At 42.9% G+C, this 21333-nt stretch overlaps 1 protein-coding gene across 1 annotated transcript in view; it reads left to right on the forward strand.

Annotated features, from left to right (window-relative positions):
* Nucleotides 1-21333, forward strand: part of WIPF3 (WAS/WASL interacting protein family member 3) — an 81036-nt gene that overhangs the window by 36952 nt on the left and 22751 nt on the right. The window contains exons 3-4 of the mRNA XM_055314683.1: nucleotides 18918-19050; nucleotides 21120-21251. Of these exons, the coding sequence (XP_055170658.1) occupies nucleotides 18918-19050; nucleotides 21120-21251 (265 nt within the window). The remainder of the gene's footprint in view (nucleotides 1-18917; nucleotides 19051-21119; nucleotides 21252-21333) is intronic.

The following is a 21333-nucleotide window of genomic DNA, read 5'->3' on the forward strand; positions in this document are numbered from 1 at the left end:
GGTGGTCTTTTAATGGCTCTTCCTCAAGCTAGGGCGTAGCCCCTGCCTTAGGTAGTACAGAGTTGACTTCACTGAGATGCCAAAGAGGCAGAGATCCATCGTGCAAAAGAAGGACCCTGGTTGGAGATACATCTCAGTTTGCAGGAGCAATTATTGCAACAGCCTACATCATTCTGATTGCATATAGCCTCAATCAGTAGGCCTAATTTTAGGAGGTGTAAGACAAAAATACAGTTGAGAAAAGTGAACTAAAAATAGCCCTCCCCCTTTATTCTGTTACAATTCACTCCCTCAGATGAGAAGTCTGTTCAGTTTATGCAAAAGTCTTTCCCTGTCATAATTGTCATGAAGACTTTTGACAGTTATTAAGCACAATGAAAGCCTACATCTCATTTTGATTCACTGCAGCTGTCATGACCTGCAACTTATTTCTGCTGTCCTCTAGAATTTCTGGCATTCTGTTAAACAGATGCTACTGTATTTTTAAGGGAGGGTTTGAAGTGGCCCCATTTTATTAAAAACGTACAAGGAATCTCATTAATAAAAGTATGTTGTGTAAGCCATGCTTCATGTGCTCAGGTGAGCCCCTTCTGTCTTTATGATGACAAAAATACTTAAAAAAAATTGACATCGAATTTTCACATTAAAGAACTAATTTTATTTTAGTGAATGTTCAGAGTGTTTATTATATAGAAGACGTTGTGCTGAGCCCTGGAAGAGTTGATGAAGACATAATTTCTGCCTCAAGGAACTTATTTGGGAAAGACAGATGTACGTCAAGATGTGAAACATACGATCTCAGCAACTGGCGCCAAAATACTTCCTAAGGAGGGACCTGTCTGGATAGGCTAAACTGCACCACACAAAGCAAGAAGAAGAATTTGCTTCATTCATAAGTAGCTGGGCAGAGGGAAAAGACAGCTAAAAAGGGAGATAGAGGAAGGGGCCAGAGCACTGGTTTGAGGTAGGTGACTAAGGGGATGCTGGGCCAGATGAAATCCTCCTGTGTGGTGTGAGCAAAGGCCATTTGAGAGCCAGGGATGGTAGTCAATGCAGGGGCATTGGTTCTCAGAATGGAAAGCCCTCCTGTTCTCCACCCACATTTCAATAAAGTCTACTGTGCTCATGAATGATTTATTCGTGGAGCGTGGAGGAAGAAGGGAAAGGCTCACAGAAGGCTGTGACTTGTGTTTCTGAGACCATAAGGAGTAAAGCAGAGACAGGATGTGTGAAAGAAGGAACATGGAAGCACATATACCCATGAGACATAACTTCCCCTGAAATTACAGAAATCTTTGGGAAGCTTTGGGCTTTCCAAGGGCATCAAGAAGGGCTCTGAATCAATCTCCTCTAGATCTCAAGGACTCAGGAACCCCCAGTTGATATCTACTTATCCAGGTTAAACTTCTAAAATATGACTATTGTACAGTAAGTGGATAAGAGTTGAAATACAGGGTCAATTTTGACTCTGGAGTAGTTTAGGTTTTCCTGTGAGAGGTTTCATAGCTGCTCCTTGGAAGGTAAGTGTGACTTTAGTTGGTAGAGTTGGAGGAGAAGAGCATAGTGTGCAGAGAGAATGCATGGGTACTGACGTTGAGATAACAAGGGCATGACCAATACAGGGAATGGGGGACGAAGCGGGCATGGGGAGTATATAAAATGTGTGGGGTGGGAGGTAGAAAAAGAACGTGGTCAGATTCTGGACAGCCTGGAACACCAGGCCTAGTGAGTTTTATCCTAATTTTGCAGGTACCTCATTTAGATGTAAAGAAAACTGGAGAAACAACATGAAAGTTTAACTAGAGAGTGGAGATTTTGAAAGCAAGAGTCTCATTAGAAGACCATTTAAATTTGTAACTCTCAACTTCCCACCTCCACCTGCACAGCCGAAGGCTGACATCCTCCCATTGCTAAGAACGGAGCTGTGGTTTAAGAGGATGTGGGCGAGAAGCGAAGAGTAAACACAACATATGGTGGTGAGACTAGAAAGGGCAGTAGGAATTAGAAATGTGTCTTGCAAGTAAAGTTGATAGTAGGCAAGTTTAACCAATTGTAGACTATCAACAGTGTGATACAGGGGCCTCCTGGCTTTGAGCCTGCATGACTCAAAGAATCTGTATTACAAGAGGTATAACAAGAGTGCAGGTGTGAATGTATCCACACATGCACTTTGGGGGGCATAAAATGGGGGAGAGAATGAGTTTGTTTTGCTTGCATTGAGTTTAAGATGCTAGTGGCACCCTTGAATGGAGATGTTCAGCAGCCAGTTGGAAACATATCCCTGGGATCTCACAAGATTCCATTCAGCACATTCTGAAGTGACCTGTCTCTGTTGCACAAATGCCAGCCAGCAAGGCCCAGAGATGGACTGAGTAGATTCCAGGTGTTTCTGGTCTGCTGGCACATTTCTGAGTCTTATCCAGCCAGTGATATGTGCAAGTATCTGGTTGCCCCCCTGCTCTGTTCCTGCCCGTAGGAGATGCTCATTGATTTTCTTGTTGTTGAATGAATGAGAGCACAAAGCCTCATTTTGACAAAGCTAGAAGAACAAGAAGAGTTTATATTTTTCTTGCAGGTTATGGCATGGAGATAATTTCCTATATTTACTTATATTTGGCTTTTTTGTCCGTATACATATAAATGTAACAAATATTTTCCTAATAAAAGAAACAGAACTGTACAAAAGAGGTTTAAATATATATGTAAGAAAGGAGGTGGGGAGTGAAGACCAGATGGTCTTAATTCTGCATTTCTGCCTTATTTCCTTTTTATCCTTTATTTTGACCTGTTAGTGTAATATTTTATGCCACCTTTTGATTGACATTTACTTATTTTGGAGAGTTTGTTTCTTGTTTATTCATTTTAGATATCGTTCCCCTAAAGAGCAGCAATTTGAGGCTGTCTTTGTAGAAAGCTTTGGAACAAAATGTTGTGCTTTATAGTCAAAAGTCAAACAAATACAAATTGAATCCCTGGCATACCGCACTCAACTGGGTTTAAGTGGTGATAAAGGAAGGCACTCACATTTACCCCTCAGGGTTGCTGGGAAGCACACATGTCACAATATATATATATATAGAAAGACATGTAAGCTGTAAATGTTTGCAATTATAGGGCTGCATTAGGCAAAGATCAGACAAATGAAAGACCCACTAGGGTTTTCAGAAAGTACTTCATGGCGAAGGTGTGTTTAAGCCACAGAACCACTGTATCTTCTTAACCAGAAATGGGACTGATGAAAATGGTGTTTGAGGAACAAATCCATATCTTCTGGTCATGTATGGGGTGATGGGTTTGGAGAGAGAATACCTGGGATGTTTTGCAGGGATTCAGCCTGTAGTACTGGGAAGAGCCTGGCATGATTGCTGAAATGGGAGGGGAATGCTATTCTGGTCCTCCATTGTTTCCATAGATCCCCCTCTGGAACCCCATAGGGGGTTGGAATTCAGAATGGTTTATTCTTCCCAAGACATGTTCATGTTAGCTTCTTTGCCAGCAGTACTTTCTGGCCCAGTCACCTCATTCCATGAAGGCCTCACACATACCCAAACTAGATGGTTCACAACTAAACTGAGGGAAATGTCAGCCTTTCCTCCTAGAAGAAACATCAAACGCGGTTGTTTCTGGGTGTTCAAATTTACTCCTATTCTGAAAGATTCACTCTAGGGCCATAAAGTGATAAAGGGTCAGAGAGACTCCGGGGCAGTAGACAAACATGGTCACTTGGGCTGGAAAGGACTTGGGTCACTTGTTGCCCCTCAGGGTAGGTTATCTCTGTTCTGCAAATGAACAGAAACCAGCACTTGGTGAGCAGCCCAGTGGACACATCAAACTAACACGTACCCATGGTTAAAAAATGAACCAGTACAGAAAGTCAACAATAACAAAAGAGCAGCAGCGTGAGTGGAGTATAGTTTGAGCATTTTAATGGTGTTCACTTTAATGGGAAGTAATCTGGTTGATTTAAATTACAATCTCTAAATAATATTTTTGAGGAGTATTATAGAGACTGGCTCATACGATTATGGAGGCTGGGAGTCACTGGAGTCACTATTTGCCATGCAGACTGGAAAACCAATGAAGCTGATGATATCATTCATTCTGAGTTCAAAGGCCTGAGAACCAGGAGTGCCAATGTCCAAGGGCAGGCAGGAGTAGGTGGATGTCTTGGCTCAAGCACAAGACATGGCCCTTCCTCTGCCATTTTGTTCTAACTCCAGCCCTCAGCTGACTGGATGATGCCCACCTGCATCATCAGGGCAATCTTCTTTACTCAGTCTATCAATTCAAATGCTAATCTCTTCCAGAAACACCCTGGAACACACACCCAGAATTAATGTTTTCCCCAGCTCTGTGGGCTCACCTTTGCCCAGGCAAGTTGACACATAAATTTACCGTCACACTTTGTAACTTTAAAGAATATACTTAAACCTCTGTTGCTTTTGGTCAGCATTTGACTTTGTGGGTTCTTGAACCCTCTGTTTTGTGGAATGAGGTCATTGGTGCCTAGACCCTTTATCCCATCTTTTTTCTCTCCTCCACTTTCCAGATTTTCTCAGCTGCATTTTTAATTTTATTTTTATTTTTTAAAGATTGACCTTTTTGGGGGAGAGGGTAACCCCTCTCTAAATTACAGCACACATAGAGATTTGTTTAACCTTGACCACAATCAGGATATAGTATGGTTTCATCACCCAAAAAACTCTCTGCTCTTACCCTTTTGTAGTTGCACCCTCTCCTATCCCTAACCCCTTATCAGCCTGTGATCTGTTCTCTGTCACTATAGCTTTGCCTTTTCCAGAACATCTTATAAACATACATCTTGTAATCATACAGTGTGTGATTTTACGAACCTAGCTTCTTCACTTAGCATAATGCATTTGAGATTATCCATATTGTGTATATCAAGGGTTCTTCCTTTTTAGTTCCTTTTTATTTTTCCATTGCTGGGTAGTGTTTTGAAGTTTAAATCAAGGGGCACCTGAGTGGCTCAGTTGGTTAAGTGTCCAACTTTTGGTTTTGGCTCAGGTCATGATCTCGGGTGGTGAGATGCAGCACCATGTCTGGCTCCACGCCCAGCGCAGAGTCTGCTTAAGATTCTCTCTTTCCCTCTCCCTCTGCCCTTCCCCCGACTTGTGCTCTAAATCATTCATTCATTCATTCATTCATTCATTCATTACATCTCTAAAAAAATTAAGTTTAAATCCATTCACCCACTGAAGGACGTTTGGGATGTTCTTAATTCTTGGCGATTATGAATAAAGCTGGTCTAAACATTTGTGTACAAGTTTTCTGAATGAACAAGTCTTTATTTCTCTTGGGGAAATCCCAGGAGTAAGGATCATATGTTAAGGGTATGTTTAACTTTATATGAAACTGCCAGACTGCTTGCTAAAGTGGTTACACTACTGCACAATCCCATCAACAGTTTGTGAGAGTTCCAGTTGCTCTTCATTCTTGTCAGCACATGCAACTGTCAGGGTTTGGTTTTGTTCTGTTCCATGTAGCCATTTCTAACAAGTGTGAGGAAGTATCGCATCATGGTTTTAATCTGTATTTCCCTAATGGCTAACGATATTGAACATCTTTTCATGTTTTTATTTGCCTTCTCTATATCTTCCTTCATAAAATAGAAGTCATTTGCCCCCCCTTTTTTTAACTGGGGTTTTTATTTTCTTACTGTTGTTTCGAGAATTCTTTAGATACTGGATACAAGTCCTCTGTTGCAGAGGCAATTTGAAAATATTTTGTCCCAAACTATAGCTTGTCTTTAACCCTCTGAACAGTGTCGTTCCCAAAACAAGAGTTTTACATTTTTGATAAAGCCCAATTTGACAATTTTTTTAATGGGTAGTGCTTTTGGCGTCTTGCCTAAGAACTTTTTGTCTACCTCTGGATCACAAGGATTTCTCCTCTGTCTTTTTCTAAAAAGGTGGTTGTTTCAGATTTTACATTTAGAGCTATGACCCAGTTTGAATTAATCTATACATAAGATACAAGGCTTACATTTAGTTTCATTTTTTTGCATGTGGATGTTTAGTTGTTCCAGCACTATTTGTTGAAGACTATCCTTTCTCTATTAAATTGCCTTGGCACCTTTGTCAACAATCCATTGAATATATTTGTGTGGATCTATTTCTGAATTCTCTATTCTATTTCATTATTCTGTGTATCCAGCCCTTTGCCAGTACCATGTCATCATTGTTACTATAGCTTATAGTAAGTCTTAAAATCATATAATGTGGGTCCTCCAATTTTTCTTTTGGACAATTGTTTTAGCTATTTTATTTCCTTTGCCTTTCCATATAAATTTTAGAATCAATATGTCTATATTTAAAAATCGTATTGGGTTGTGCTTGCCACTACATTAAATTTATAGATCAACTTGGGGAGAATTGATATCTTTATTGTGTGGAGTCCTCCAGTTCATAAGCACAGTATAATTCTTCGTTTCTTTAGGTCTTCTTTATTTCATGAGAATTTCATGGCTTTTAGAATCCATATTCTATACATATTTTGATTACTGCATAAGTATTTCATTTATACTTAAAGCTAGTTTAAGGTATAATGGAGTCTTTAAAATCCTGGTTTCCAATTGCTTATTGTTAGTATAAAGAAACATGATTGATTTTTGTGTTTTGACTTTACATTCTGTGACCTTGCTAAGTCACTTATTAGTTCTGGAGTTTTTGCCTATTTGAAGTTTCTACATAGAAAATCATGTTGTCTGTGAATAGGGACAAGTTTATTTATTCCTTTTCAATATGCCATTTATTTCTTTGTCTTACCTTATAGTACTTGCTAGGATTTCCAATTATGGTGTTGAAGAAGAGTGATAAGAGGGAATAGCCTTGTTTCATTCTTGATCTTATCATTTTATCGCTGAATGCAATGTTAGCAATAGTGTTTTTGTTCATGCTCTTTTTCATAATAAAATTCCCTTCCTTCTGACTTTGATGAGACTTTTTTTTTACCATGGATGGATGAATTTTGTGAGATGTTTTTCTGCTTCAATTGATGCGATCATGTGATTTTTCTTCTTTAGAAAGTAGGCTTAATATAGTAGTATTAATCTAATGGGCTTTAATATGCTAGGCTTTACTGATTGATTTTCCTATATTGACCCAGGCTTGTGTTCTCAGAATAAATCCCACTTAGGTGTAGTTTAGTCTTCTTTTTATGTATTACTTGATTCTATCAGCTTCTTCATAGTCAAGGATGATTAACATTTGCCTTCTGTTATGTAACCATAGTTAAGTGTTTCCGATGTTGTCTCTAAAAATGTCTCTAAAATGGAGGTAAGGTAACTTGCCAAAGTTATGCCACTAAGAAATGATGGATCCAGGATCCCATTCAAGGTGAAGGGGCTCTGGGATCCTCATTTTTAACTGTAAGGAGGGGCTGTCTCTCCTTGATGGAAGGCTGGTGGCTTCCTCCTTGGATGACTCACTGTATTATGACTACTTAGCCATTGGCAAACTGGACTCAGTTGCTTCCTTAAGTGTTAGCCAGAACAGAATAGTAAATTGTAAAACTGACCCTTGAGCCCAGCTTTTCCCACCATACCACACTATCTTCTTGCCAACTGGCCACTGAGGATGCTAAAAGCATCCAACACTTCCAAAAGAAGTGGCCCAAGGGAAAACAAAGGATGTGAGCAGCATGGATCACAGAGATATCAGGCAGGGTGTAGACCTGAAGGTCTGAAGGCCAACAAAGGATCCTTTAGTTGCCAGATAGGACTTTCCACCATTCATCAGCAGTGCCCAGAACTGGAGTGTGGTCCAGGGTGATGACAGAGTGATAGAGGACGTACACAGAGCACCCAGGTCCAGTATTGTAGGAGCTCACCAGAGACATGGGGAAGCAGGTTCTGGAATGATGAGAGTATCACCACATCCAGATATAAGATTCTTTTAGTGGACTCGGTAGTATCCAATCCACATCCAGATCCAGCAGCTTCCACTGGCCTCTCCAGGCAAGGGACCTAAGAAAAGAAAGTCTAGATCCATTTATGTTATCATATATAATAAGTATAACACTTTGGGAACATCTTGGGCTTTCTAGAAATTTTGGAATTCCCTCCTCTGGGTTGTTTTTATGTCACTTTTGTGTCCTTTCATATTTGAGCAGTGTTCAACATCTTCCTCTATTTCAGAGTCAAAAAAGGGGGGCCACCAGCTGAAAACCCTGCATTTTGCCCCGCAGCCAGCAGGGAGGTGTAAAAGGAGAGTAGGGGGCTGACATGTGGAAAGAAAGAGGTGGGCCAGCATGTTTGAGCCACAGGAGGTTCCGTGTTACCTGACGAGGGAGTTTCAGGTACAAGCTGTTTACAGTTGAGGTATCAGCCTCGGAGCTTGGGTTACTCGGCGTAGTTTCCATTTTAAGTGCTTTTAGTTGTTCTCCTGCCAAGACGGCCGCTGGCTCACTAATCGGACTGTTCTCAGAGTCCATCATTCAGCTCCGGCTGTCCTTTCCGGCCTTGGCAGAGGCCTGGCACTTAGCTCCTTGGTCCCCAGCCTTCCTAGCAGCAACACCCTCCCTTCCTTTTCCTGACACCCTTTCCCTGCCCCCTCCTTCCTGTTCTGGCTGTCACACTCCTTGTGAAGCAACATCTACCGTGGTCACAGGCCAGAAAATAATCTGACCACCCCCCCACCCAGCTGCGGGCTGGCCATGTATTCCTGGATTTTCGCCTACACTGTTTGCCTAGGTGTTGTCATGACAAAGAGGCTCTACAGCATGGTGACAGTGGGACCCGGCCTTGCCTGGCCCCACCTTTCCACTCTCCCCTCACTAGCAGTAAACAGCGTGCTTCCCCTCTGCACTTCCTCTGTAAAATGGACGTAAGACTCATAGCCGGTTGGGACGCCTGGGTGGCTCAGCAGTTTAGTGCCACCTTCGGCCCAGGGCGTGATCCTGGAGTCCCGGGATCGAGTCCCACGTAGGGCTCCCTGCATGGGGCCTGCTTCTTCCTCTGCCTGTGTCTGTGCCTCTCTCTCTCTCTCTCTCTCTCTCTCTCTCTCTCTGTCTCTCATGAATAAATAAATAAAATCTTTAAAAAAAAAAAAGACTCATAGCCGGTACCTACATGACAGGGCTGGTTGTTCAAGGGCCCTGGAGAGGAGCTAATACATGCCAAGTACTTAGCACCCATGGATGCTGTCCCATCTCTTTTGTCTTATTGCTGTCATCATTGTCAGCCTTTGCATGTCCCAGCCTCGGTACCTAGATTCCAGAATCACCTGTGTGCATGGTTGAGTGAAAAGAAGGAGCCAGGTCTCAGGGAAAGTTGGTTATTTCAAATGGAAGAAAGGAAGGAATCATAGGTTTCAGCTCAGGTCAAAGAGACAAAGCCTTTAACAGGACCAGTAATGCTGCAGTTGACAGTAGTGTTGTGTCATTAGTTTGCAGATTAATCTGCTGGGACAAGAGCATGTTTCTTTTTGTCTTAAAAAACAAAAAACAGGAAGATAAGAAAACTCAGCCAGTTTTTGAGACACTGTTCAAACTATGTTTTATTTATTAGCAATTCCTAATGCCAAGCCCTTGACTCCTAAGGCTGGCCTTTTTTTTTTTTTTTTTTCCATTTACAAGGTTATTCTTTCCAGATCCAGCATAGGTTTTAAAATCAGGTTTTCTCATCGTTTAAATTTTAGTTTTAAAAGCCTGGGAATGTTGGCATCATTGAAAAAAGAGAAAGGGCACTGAGCTGAATTCCCATCTCTAGGGACGGGGTGACAAAAGGTTAAAAAGTGTGAAGACAGCTTGAGGGGCAGTGGCATAACCTGAAAGGCAGCACTTCTCTGCCCACGCTGCGTGTTTTGTTGGAGCAGACGTATGTCAGAGATCTAGAGGCTCAGGTTACATGAAGTCCATTTTAATAAAATACTGCTAGGTTGCTCACACAGTTTGAAAAAAAAAAACAGCTGGATATGCTGGTTATTAAAAAGGGAATGGCTTAGCTTTTGCATGTCCAGAATTTCCACACAAAAATAAGGGAGAATGGCAGAGACAAATGATCTCACTTCCAGAGAAATCATGGTTGGCCTTTTAGCTCTTTTCTAATTCAATCTGGGTGTACCTCAAAGGAGTCTTAAAATGGTAGTGATAGGATGCTTTCGTCCAGGGGGAGGCAGAGAGGGAAAGTCAAGTTCAAAACTTGAACTTCTGAGACCAAACATGAGGTGTCCAGATGAAGAGGTTGAACGAGTTCTAGGACAGTGTTCAACAGTCGCCGGAACAGATGTGCACCAGGGTAGCCAGGGCGATGACGTGGACCCCAGATTTCCAGAGTTTCAGGAACTGTCCCTGGGACCCGAAGAGCTTAGCAGGATGTGGCAGGAACTCTGGAGCTGGATATTTTTATATTTGAACCCAAGGATTGTTGGCCTGGCCATGAGGGAAAAGCCACCCACGGAGCAAGCACTGTGCCATCAGTACTGTTTGGGAATTCAGAGACTCCAGTCTTTGCTGGACCCTCAGGGCAAACTCTGGCAACGCTCTGTCCAAAGTGACCTGTGTCACTTTGATTGCTGGGTGTGTATCCGGACCTTGGGACTTTCTCTTCTTCTCGCTTATCCTGAACCTCCTGCTCCAACAATGAGATGTCTTGCAGCCACCGTTTGTCACCTATGAATTGTCCCAATTCCAGGAAACCAGTATGCATGGGTAGCAGTTGCAGGATTGTTAGGCAGCACCTCTGTGGGAAATAGCACAGTCTTTCAGAATCCAGGCTTTACGTGCAGTGCGTTTGCCTTCATTAGTAAAAGTTTCGACTCCTTTGCAAACGTACTTTATCAGTGTCTTTTTTTCACACAATGTGCAGTGAGATTTTTATTTCGTTCATTGGTAACACAGTTGGGTAATTTTGTCACATTCTGCATTCTTTCCCGGGATATAGCAACTTCCTAAGCGATTATTTTTATTTGCGTGCGTATGGTTTACTGCTTATGCTGTAAAGTTTTATGGGTTTTGGCAAATGCATAATAGCAGTTGCCTGTCATCAAAGCATCCTGGGAAGTGTTTCACCGATTGAACCTTCTTGCTCCAAAAAAATGCCTGATATGTTTGCCTTGTCTCTAGTTTGGCCTTTTCTAGAATCTCATATAAATGGAATCCTAGAATAAAGATAAATAAGTAAGTAAGTAAATAAATGGTAAGAACAGTGTATAAAAACTTTAATATTTGAAAAACCTGAGTAGCACTGTAGGGAATTACCGTGCACTTTGGAGGATGTGTGTGGATCAAACAAGGGAGAGATTGATTTGAGGAAGTTTAAAAGAAAAAAGATTTTGTAAAGTAAACTGTTTTTGATGTAGAGCTTAAAAGAGAAGTAAAAGGTTGGGCAGGTGTGGCAGGGCAGGGGGAGGGTCAGGGGAGCATTCCCAGAAAAAGCAGAAGCAAAATTCTTAGTGTTGCTAAAAATGATACCATGACCATGAGCACAGGCTTGGAAGTAGAAAAAGAAATATGGGAGAAATCTGGAGCAGTTTTAACTCATCAAAAGGGACAAGATAAGGTCGAAAGTTTCCTTGGGGAAAGAAGTATGGCTAGATTCTTTGATTTGGTGCAGAATGGAGAGTCATGGAAGCATATTGAGGAGAGTCAGACAGCAGATGCCTTAAATACAGTTATCTGAGGGCAGTCTTGAGGATAGATTGGGATCCTAGCTGTGGAGACCAGTTCAGAGTCTCAGGTCCAAATAATAAATAACAAGGAATGTAGGTTTACCCCGATATCTGGCCGTAGAGTTCTTATGAAACCTTTCTTAAGTCAAAATGTTGTAAATTGAGGAAGCAACTGCCATTAATTTATGTAGAAACACTTTTGAGCAAAATGCAACCTCTCTTAGGCTTTTCTAATACCTTAGAACACGTCTTCTAACAGGTGCACAACATAATGGAGATAAAGCCCAGGTGCCTACAGACACAGTTCAAAGCTAGGCAGCTTGATGCTAAGATGCTGAGCCTACTTCTTGGCAAGGAGCCTGGTGGCTCTGCTCGCGCCGCTCCAGGTCCAGGCTGCTTCTGTAAGGCTCACTGCAAAACAAACACTGAACACTATTTTTACTTTTTGCCTTTTTTCTTTTTGCAAAAGCAAGAATCCTTTCCTGATTTCTCGTGTTTAGTAAAAAGAGGTGCAAACGTAGGCCCTCTATATGGACATGTATGCAATACGTGTACACACACATATATACATATATATACATACACACATACATAGGTGCACTGCCTGAGAACAGGATCGTCACAGTCTTGCCCATACTGTATCCCCAACTCCTAATCCAGTGGCACAGAGTCAACACTCAAATCTTATTATTGAGTCATATTAATAACAGGTTTGCTCTACTGATTTCTCTTTGTCCTCCTTTCATGGTCCCTCTCTCTAGCAATTCCTGTGAAATACTTACAAATTCATTTTGCTGTGATACAGACTTTTAAAATAACTATCACAGGAATTTAAAAGTGTGTTTTTGTCCCTGTCCAATCTACTATCCATAAATTGACTGCCTTTTTAAATTCATGGCTCCAATATACTTAAAATCTAATCTCTGCCTCTAAAACACATCCATAGGTCTTGTTTATACACACCTTACATCCCTCCTCCTCCATATTTCTTTACTGCTACTCTTTGTATTCCCAGCCTGTATTCTTCTGTTTCCTTCTGATTATTCCCTACTGAAGTGACTTGAAATCCATATAAAAATCAGAATTCTCAGTATTGCTAAAAATGAGTACCACAAGTACAGCTTTGTATACAGGAGCTCCTAGAAACAGGAGATTCAAAAGCAGCGGAACTGCTTTCATAACATGGTGTGAGTAGAAAAATGCTGGTTTTTATAGGTAAACTCAGGGTAGCATGCTAAAATGCAGTTAGGCCCAGTAGACCATATTAATCAGGGCTTTGAATTTTTCATCCCAAGTGAGATGGAAAAACACAGCAAGTTTTGAGCAGAGTGACATGATCTGGGTGGCAGGTGCTCTGCTAATGGTGAACATGTTGCTCTAGGAACAGAAAAGGGCTCTTCACCTGGTCTTCCAGGATCAGAAGTCTTCCTGGAAAATAGCCAAGAGACAAGTGTAAAAAGAGCAGAGAGATTAGCTCAAGCTAAGATCCAGGGGTAAGCCGCAGTATGGAATGCCTGAGAAGCGAGGGTGGGGGGACTTGCACAGTGTGATGGAGATTTGAACTTGCACCTGAGAGCAGTGGGGAGCCAGCAGAAAGTTTTATGGTGAGGAGGGACATGATAAGTGACATGTCCCTTATCCAGTCATTCTGAGAGCTGAGTGGAGAAGAGCAAGAAGACAGGAGGCTTGAAGACCAGGTAGATGGAATCCCAAGGTGACAGTGACCTATAGAGGTGCGAGCAAGTCTTCTTTTTTTCCCCTCTAGGTTCTTTGGCTGGTCCAATAATTAAATTGCCATAAGACAGGCTAACAGGGGGAAAATTTATTTTGTATGTATAGGAGCTCCTAGAAACAGGAGATTCAAAGAAGTGACCAAAGCAGGCAACTTTTAGACCTTTTAGACAAAGAAACAGTAAGTTTTTAAAGAATGTACAAGACAGTGGCACCTGGGTGGCTCGGGAGGTTAAGCGGCCAACTCCTGATTTACGCTCAGGTCATGATCTCAGGGTGTGAAGCCTGCCTAAGATTCTCTCTCTTCCTCTCCCTCAACCCCACATAGGCATGCATTCCCTTTCTCAAAAAAAAAAAATGTTTTTAGACATATCGACAAGGCAAAGAAGTTTGGGCTTTGGGTACTAAATTAGCAAAGAAGTAATAAGGTTTGTTTATACAGCCCCCTCGGCCTTGAATTCCTACTTCTGGGATTAAGAATGTCTCCTCTCCTCCTGGTACAAGGGGGGTACTTTTCACATGGGAAATTTATTTCCATGCAAACAGAGGACAGAGAATGGTCAGTGTCCTTTATTGGCTGTTTCTTATGTAATTTTAATTCAAAATAAACAATATACCAAAGTGGTATATTTAGGGGCAGCCTGTGCCGACCCCCCATCACCTGCTCTAAGTCAGCATTGAGGAGTGGCGCAAAGGAGCCAGATTCCAGAGAGATCGCTCAGGAAGAACCAATAGGAGTTTGTGATTGAGTGGCTGTTGAGAATGAGGAAGAGGGAAGGGTCGAGATGGCCTCCAGACACAGGGGCAAGGAGGTAGCTGCCCGCTTACAGTAGCCGGTCACTCCATTCCAGGGGATGGACTTCTCTGAGGGTGTAGAGAATAGGAACAGATGCACCTAGAGCTCCAGTGAAAGGGCCCTAATTCTTTTTTGCCTCCTGTTAAAACACAAAATTCAACCGACTGAACTTATTTCTGGGGGCACCTGGGGGGCTCAGGGTGTGATCCCAGGATCCTGGGATCGAGTCTCGCATCTGGCTCCCTGCATGGAGCCTGCTTCTCCCTGTGCCTATGTCTCAGCCTGTCTCTCTCTCTGCATCTCTCATGAATAAATTAAATAAAATATTTTAAAAATTTTAAAAATAAAGGCAGAAAGCAGGTGTGACAGGGAAGTCATAAAAGAAAGGACTGTTTCAGGCAAGGTAAAGGGCAGAGGGAAGGACAGGGGTCAATCACACAGATTACCTCACTAAGCTGGTGGGGTCATTCCAGACTGACTGAGTAAAGGTCACATTCCCAGGAGGACCTGAAACTACAATTAAGTCTTGGTTTGCTGTCTCTGGGGCAAGTGGCTCCATTTTGGACCTGTCATGCCATTTTAATCCTCCTGGTAGGGGACGTGGCTCTGTACTGGGCAGCTGTGTCCTCTAAGGAACCTCACGGTCTGTGTGCAGTTGTTCAGGAAACCAGGCTTTAGAAAAGGAGGTTTCAGGGTCCGTTCTTTCCGCTGTGGATTCTAATGGCATATCTGCATTTCTGAAAATGAGACCTAACACTGTTAGATTCCCAGTACACCTCATTCTAGACCTTTTTTTTTTTTAAGATTTTATTTATTTATTCATGAGAGACACAGAGAGAGGCAGAGACACAGGCAGAGAAAGAAGCAGGCTCCATGCAGGGAGCCCAATGCGGGACTCGATCTTGGGTCTCCAGGATCAGGCCCTGGGCCACAGGCAGGCGCTCAACCGCTGAGCGCCCCAGGGATCCCTAGAACAGACTGACTTAATTAAGCACATGGAGTTCAGGGAACATTGCGTCCATTTTCTCTGAAAATATTTCATGTCTCTCTTTCGGATCCCAGGCCCTCTGTGTTCTCCTCCGTCAAGATGGTGCTGGCAGGGGAGGCAGTGCCATTCAGGCTGTCCTGGGGCTTCAGGCTGGGTCATGAAATCCAAGTACCCTGGCTGCTGAGAGCTGTCTGTCCCCAAGTTTGGAAGACAGGAGTGGGCTGAGGGCCAAGGTAATGAGCAGGCTGTGTGCCTGGAAACCTGAGAACTAATTTTAGGTTTAACAGCCACATTGGAGAATGCACCTTTCGGAAGCTGCAAAGCTGAAATTGTAAGACGTTGATAGGGTTTAGATCATCCTTGAGACAAACAACCTGCTAGATTTGGATTAACCAGCTGGATTTTTTTTTCCATCAGTGTTTCTCACAGAAATCAGTATGAAATCAGACAGATGCGGGAATGGCATGTAGTGGCCGAGTGACAGACAGCAGGACCTGCATCTCTGGGCTGGACTGCCCTCCCCACCCCCCAACCACACTGAAACCTGACCAGCTCTTTAGCTGGGATGACAAAGGGACATGCAGAAGCTTCTAATTTATCAAGATGGGAGAATAGGTGTGTCACCACCCTTGGCTCTATTAAAATTGTCAGTTTTTGTCTGTGTGATCTTACTGGTTCACTTCTGCTCGTCAGCCTTTGCACGGCTCAGGATGGGCTAATTTGCATTGCTCTTCTGCTACTTTGCATCTTCTTAGGATCCAAGCTACTCCATTTGGAGCTCACTATGGGGGAATTGAGTCCACAAAAGGTTTGTGTGGAACTCAACAGATTGAGTCACACTCAATAGCAATGTCAAGGAAGAACTAGAACAAATGTAGAAGTAATGTTTTGGATTTCTGTGGTGTGTGTGTGTGTGTGTGTGTGTGTGTGTGTGTGCGCGCGCACAGGGAGTGAGGGAAGCATGTTTGGTAGATATATTTACCACAGGAAAAGTGTCCAGGAGTGGCTTTCTCTCTGTTGATTATGCTTTTAGTGAAGTGGCTAATAACCAGGATAGAATAAAAGAACGTTTGGAAATCTTCTCTTTTCTGTTTCTGTGTCCCGTAACCACAGTAACAAGACTTTTTAGGGTTTTGTAAGAAAGCAAATCATGAGTGAATCGTTAATAAATATTGCAGGTGGAGTAGTTTGACTGTCACGGTGCACTACAGTTTTCAGTGTGCAAATGAATATGTCTTTAGATGTCCTTTTGTACAAAAACCCATTAAGCCTCAGTCTCTAGGGTGACCCTAGGCATGAAGTTTTTCGTTCTTGACCTCACAGGAGAGGACTGAGTGACATCTTATCAATATCAGGGGAGGGAGAGCCCTCTAGTGGAAAGTCATCAGGGCTGACAGTGCAGCAGGAAAGTAAAGTGAGAAGTCAACGGAGTGTTCAGTATAGTCCAGCAAATTGAACTGCAGCACGTAGATGTGATGTGATTCGCCATATCCTCCTGCTGATTTGGAAGGTGTTTATCAACAAATCTGTCCTGTGGATTTGTCAAGAACCCGTTGAAGCCCTTGCTACTTAGGTACTCAAATTAACATTATCCCAAGGACATACAACCTTCTCCATAGCCCTCATCTGAAAAGCTTGGGATGGATGGGCAAGATTGGGCAGTAGGGGATATGTTTCTGTAGTAAATTAAAGAATCAAGTTAAAATTAGGTGAGATGACGTGCCTCCCACCCCAGCAATATTAGCAATAAGGTTTGTTCATGGGTCCAGCTTCTTCTTTAAACAGAAGAACACACTATTCTAACCCTTGCCTTCCCCAAGGCTATCATCTGAGTTGGACCATGACTATCATTATAATTCACAGTGTGACTTATCTTGTAGCTAGGAAGAAAGCTACAAAGCATTCTCTCCCTCCTAATCCCTGGCCATGATACATGTCTGAGATTGTAATGCTAGATTTTTGCAAAAATTTGCATATCCTCTTGACTGGGGTCATGATATTTCTGTTGGCCCTTTATTTTGTCATTAACTACTTACAAATAAAATGAGAGGAGACTTTAAAAATCACAAAACTTTGCAGTTTAAAATGATTTATTGATACATAATAGCGTATATAGAGAGACTTTTAAAAAGCATGTTGTGGGGATCCCTGGGTGGCGCAGCGGTTTGGCGCCTGCCTTTGGCCCAGGGCGCGATCCTGGAGACCCGGGATCGAATCCCACGTCGGGCTCCCGGTGCATGGAGCCTGCTTCTCCCTCTGCCTGTGTCTCTGCCTCTCTCTCTCTCTGTGTGTGACTATCATAAATAAATAAAAATTTTAAAAAAAGCATGTTGTGTGAGAAATTCCCTGTTGTATATGTGCATTAATAATGCCTTCTAAAAAACATGCATCATTAGGGTTGGGGCCCTTTGCTTATCGCTCTCTTACTGACCATGACCCACGAGCCCCTCTCAAGGGTTCAAAAAGCATGTTTCCAGGCATCAAGAATCCAACTTTGAAATTTATGCCCTTCAAAGCCTGTGGAAGATGCGTTACCAGCGCTGTAGAGTCAGCCGGTGAAAATGCGCTCTCAGCACATTTTCACTAAAATCACAATTACCCTTGTTTCTAGTCTGTGACACTGGAGAGTCTCTGACTGTATAGTCAACAAAGATGAATTGTCCTTTTCTGAACAGGAAGCGACTCTAGCAAGGATTTGTAAATCCTGTCTATACTTCAGGACCATCTTAAAGTCCCATATCTGTCTTGCAGCCTGACAAACATGGCCATTTATGAACTCTTGGTGGCCTTGCTCTCTGTGGGACCTATGTCTTGGGCTGCATTATATAGTGGCTTAAATTCCATTCATGTGTGTCCCGTCTCCCTGGCACACACACATGCCCTTGAAGGCATGGCCAGGGTACCGTATATATCCTTGGTCTAGCCCACTCGTTCCTTCCTCTGGTAAATAGTCACAGGCCTATCTGCAGCCGGGTCCTTTTATACTCTCTGGAAATACATTTGTGAACAAAAGGAACAAGGTCTTTTTTCTGACAGAGTCATGTGGGAGTGGTGAACCTTAAACTCATAACCACAAATGGAAATTTTCCACAAGGAAAGATAAATATAAATTTATGCAAGGTGGTAGAAACTGCGGAGGAAGAAGGAATATGGTACCCTGAGAGAGAACACTGGGGGGCCTTATTTAGACTGGGGGGTCAGAAAAGGAGGAAGTGGTGCTATTTCAGCTGAAAACCAAAGACACATGGTATCTCCTATACAGCAGGTGCTAAGAAGTATTTCTGGCTTTGAGAAATGTTTAACCAGGTCTCCGTGCACATGGTATGAACCTTCTGTGTTTCCTCCTGGCTGTGTCTTCCAGTGCAACCCTCCCTCTCCCCTTATTTGCCACCAACCTCCATATGTTTTTTTCTGATGCTCCCTGGTTCATCGAACCTACAGAGACCCCTGCCATGTCAGCTCAAGCTACAATGGAAGTGTTCAAAAACAAAATTCAACTGAGTAAATTTTAAAGATCTGATTTTATTCAGGGATTCATGAAATCAAGCAGCATCCCATCTAGCAGATAGAAAAGAGCCCCAAGGAGCTGTACAAATTGAAAGACTGTTAAGGGCAGAAGGGAGTGGAAGAGACAAGGAAAACAGTCCTAGAAACTGTCCTAGAAAACAGTAGATTATGATATTATATGTATATTAATATTATGATATTATATGTTATTATAATATCATATGTTATATGATATTATAATCAAATGTCTCTTATTCCCTTACAGGTAGGCACAGACACTTCCAGCCTGAGAAAGGCGGACCCCAAAGGTCGGAGTGCGTTGTTGGCTGATATCCAGCAAGGAACTCGCCTACGAAAAGTCACACAGATCAATGACCGCAGTGCCCCACAAATCGAGAGTAAGTGAGCAGCTGGGCCAGGCCTGCTGTGAGTCAAGGGCAGGCCACGTGAGGCTCAGCCAGGCCACCCCTGGCTTGCTCAGGGCAAGGGCCCCACTTGTTACCCAGGTGCACTGCACCTTGGGCCATCGCAGACTTGCACGATGTACAAGCCACAAGGGTGAGAGAATCAGAGCTCCCTTTCCAGATCGACAGATGGTTTCTAGGATATCTTCTACCACTGTTCAAATGCTAAACAAACAAATAAGCAAAAACGTGAGGGGATAACTTTTTTAAATTGCAATAAAATACACATAATATAAAATTAGTGTCCGATTCAGTGGCATTTGCACCTTCACAATGTGGTTGCAACCATCACCTCTGTCTAACTTCAGAACATTTTCATCACCCCAAAAGGAAACCCCAGAGCCATTAGGGGTCACTCCCCATTCCTCCCTTCTCCCAGTCCCTGGCAGCTAAATCTATCTTCCAACTCTATGGATTTGCCACTTTGAGATATTCAGGTGAGTGGAACCATACACTATGTGGCCTTTTTGTGACTGGCTCCTTCATTTAGCATAATGTTTTCAAAGTTCATCCATGCTGTAGTATGTGCCAGGTCTTTGCTCCTTTTTATTGCTGGCTAATATTCCATCACCCAGGTACTCCACTCTGTGTTTATCCACGGTGTGATACCCTCTACAGATCACTTACCCTGCATCCACCTAGTCCTCAAACTCAATGAGAGAAAAATCAAAGTCTCAACATTAAAGTATGCCTAGGTTTGGTGTTCATGAGGAAAAAAGATGTATTCAGAATTCTCTCGTAGAATCATATGACTGCAGCTTTCTATATACAGAGTACGAGAGGCCCCATGCTTGGGTCCCATGACCCAGGCTGAGTCCCAAGTCTGCTACTCGGCACATCTGGGAATTTCTCTGAGGTTCAGTCCGCTCATCTACAAAATGTGGGCGGTAATAATATTTTTTGTCAAGATTGCTGAAGGTTGAAATAATCTATGCAGAACAATTTATCAACATCATCTCTTATTATGTCTTCATATAGTTTTCAATGATGCGCATGATGCTAATTCTCAAAGATAGTCCTAAAAATAGAGTAGTATCTAGCATCCATAATTATATAGTAAATACACAAGGATAGATAAATTACCTTAAGAAATATTTTCAAAAATTGCAATAAAAATGAGTTTCCAGCTAAACCCGCTAACTGGTTAAGCCCAATTACCAGATAAACCCATTTGATTGGAATATTCACTCCCTCATCACTCCACTGGATAGGTAATGTATAGTAATAGTTGGAATCATCTATAAACACATTCATCCACCAGTGGGCACTGTGCCCTGATTCCTCCGTGCAAGTTAGCTTCAGGCTGTGAGCATTTCTTGCTAAGCCAAATGTCTTCTCATTGTATGGAGTTAGTCCATCACACACATCTGGAAGGACGGAATTTGTGACACTTCTCCCCAGGGGCTTACGAGCTTTCTCTTCTATAGAAGAAAAGATGCAGAGAAGGGTGCAGGGCCCAGGGAGTAAGAGCTGGGGAGACAGAGAAGGAAGAGGCCAAAGCACAAATCATCACAGACCTTCACTTCCTGCTGGCAGTTTTGGGCCAGACTCTGGAGACAAGAAGTTAAAATTACTGACTAAACTGAATCTGTGGATTTTCTCTGTCTGGTCCTCCCACAATAACAATCGAGTTGAAAATAGGCCCAGTGTGACACCTACAGTGTTTGGGTGTTCTCCCATTTAAAAGGTGCTGTCAATTTCCCCACCGGCATCCATGGAATGGCAGCATTTAGATCCCTTTGTTTCGGTCCCTTTTCAGGGAGCTCAGCTACCGATGGTCAGGTCCTTGGTAGGTCCAGAGAGAGTAGCAGACAGGCGTGAGCACACGGCTCTGTGGGGTATCCCTGCAGAGGGGTTTGGGAACAATGCCTACTAGAAGGGTAATGCTGGAATGGGAGAACGGGAAGACTGGCCCTGGAGGTGTTGGACCACGGTCCCAGGCTGGGAACGAGCAGCTCAGCTCTGCTCACAAGTCCTCATCTATGTGCCTTTTCTCTACAAAGGTTCTAAAGGAACCAACAAAGAAGGAGGGGGATCTGCAAACTCTCGAGGTGGAAGCACACCGCCAGCCCTGGGAGATCTGTTTGCTGGTGGCTTTCCTGTGTTGAGACCAGCCGGCCAGAGGGATTTGGCAGGTAAGAGAAAATTCAGACTGGCTACCTTGTGGTCTTTTTCTCTTTAACATGTAGAACCAACTGGGCAAGCCTCCTGTGCCCT

The sequence above is a fragment of the Nyctereutes procyonoides genome, unplaced genomic scaffold (genome assembly GCF_905146905.1).
Source record: "Nyctereutes procyonoides isolate TBG_1078 unplaced genomic scaffold, NYPRO_anot_genome, whole genome shotgun sequence".
Classification (NCBI taxonomy): domain Eukaryota; kingdom Metazoa; phylum Chordata; class Mammalia; order Carnivora; family Canidae; genus Nyctereutes; species Nyctereutes procyonoides.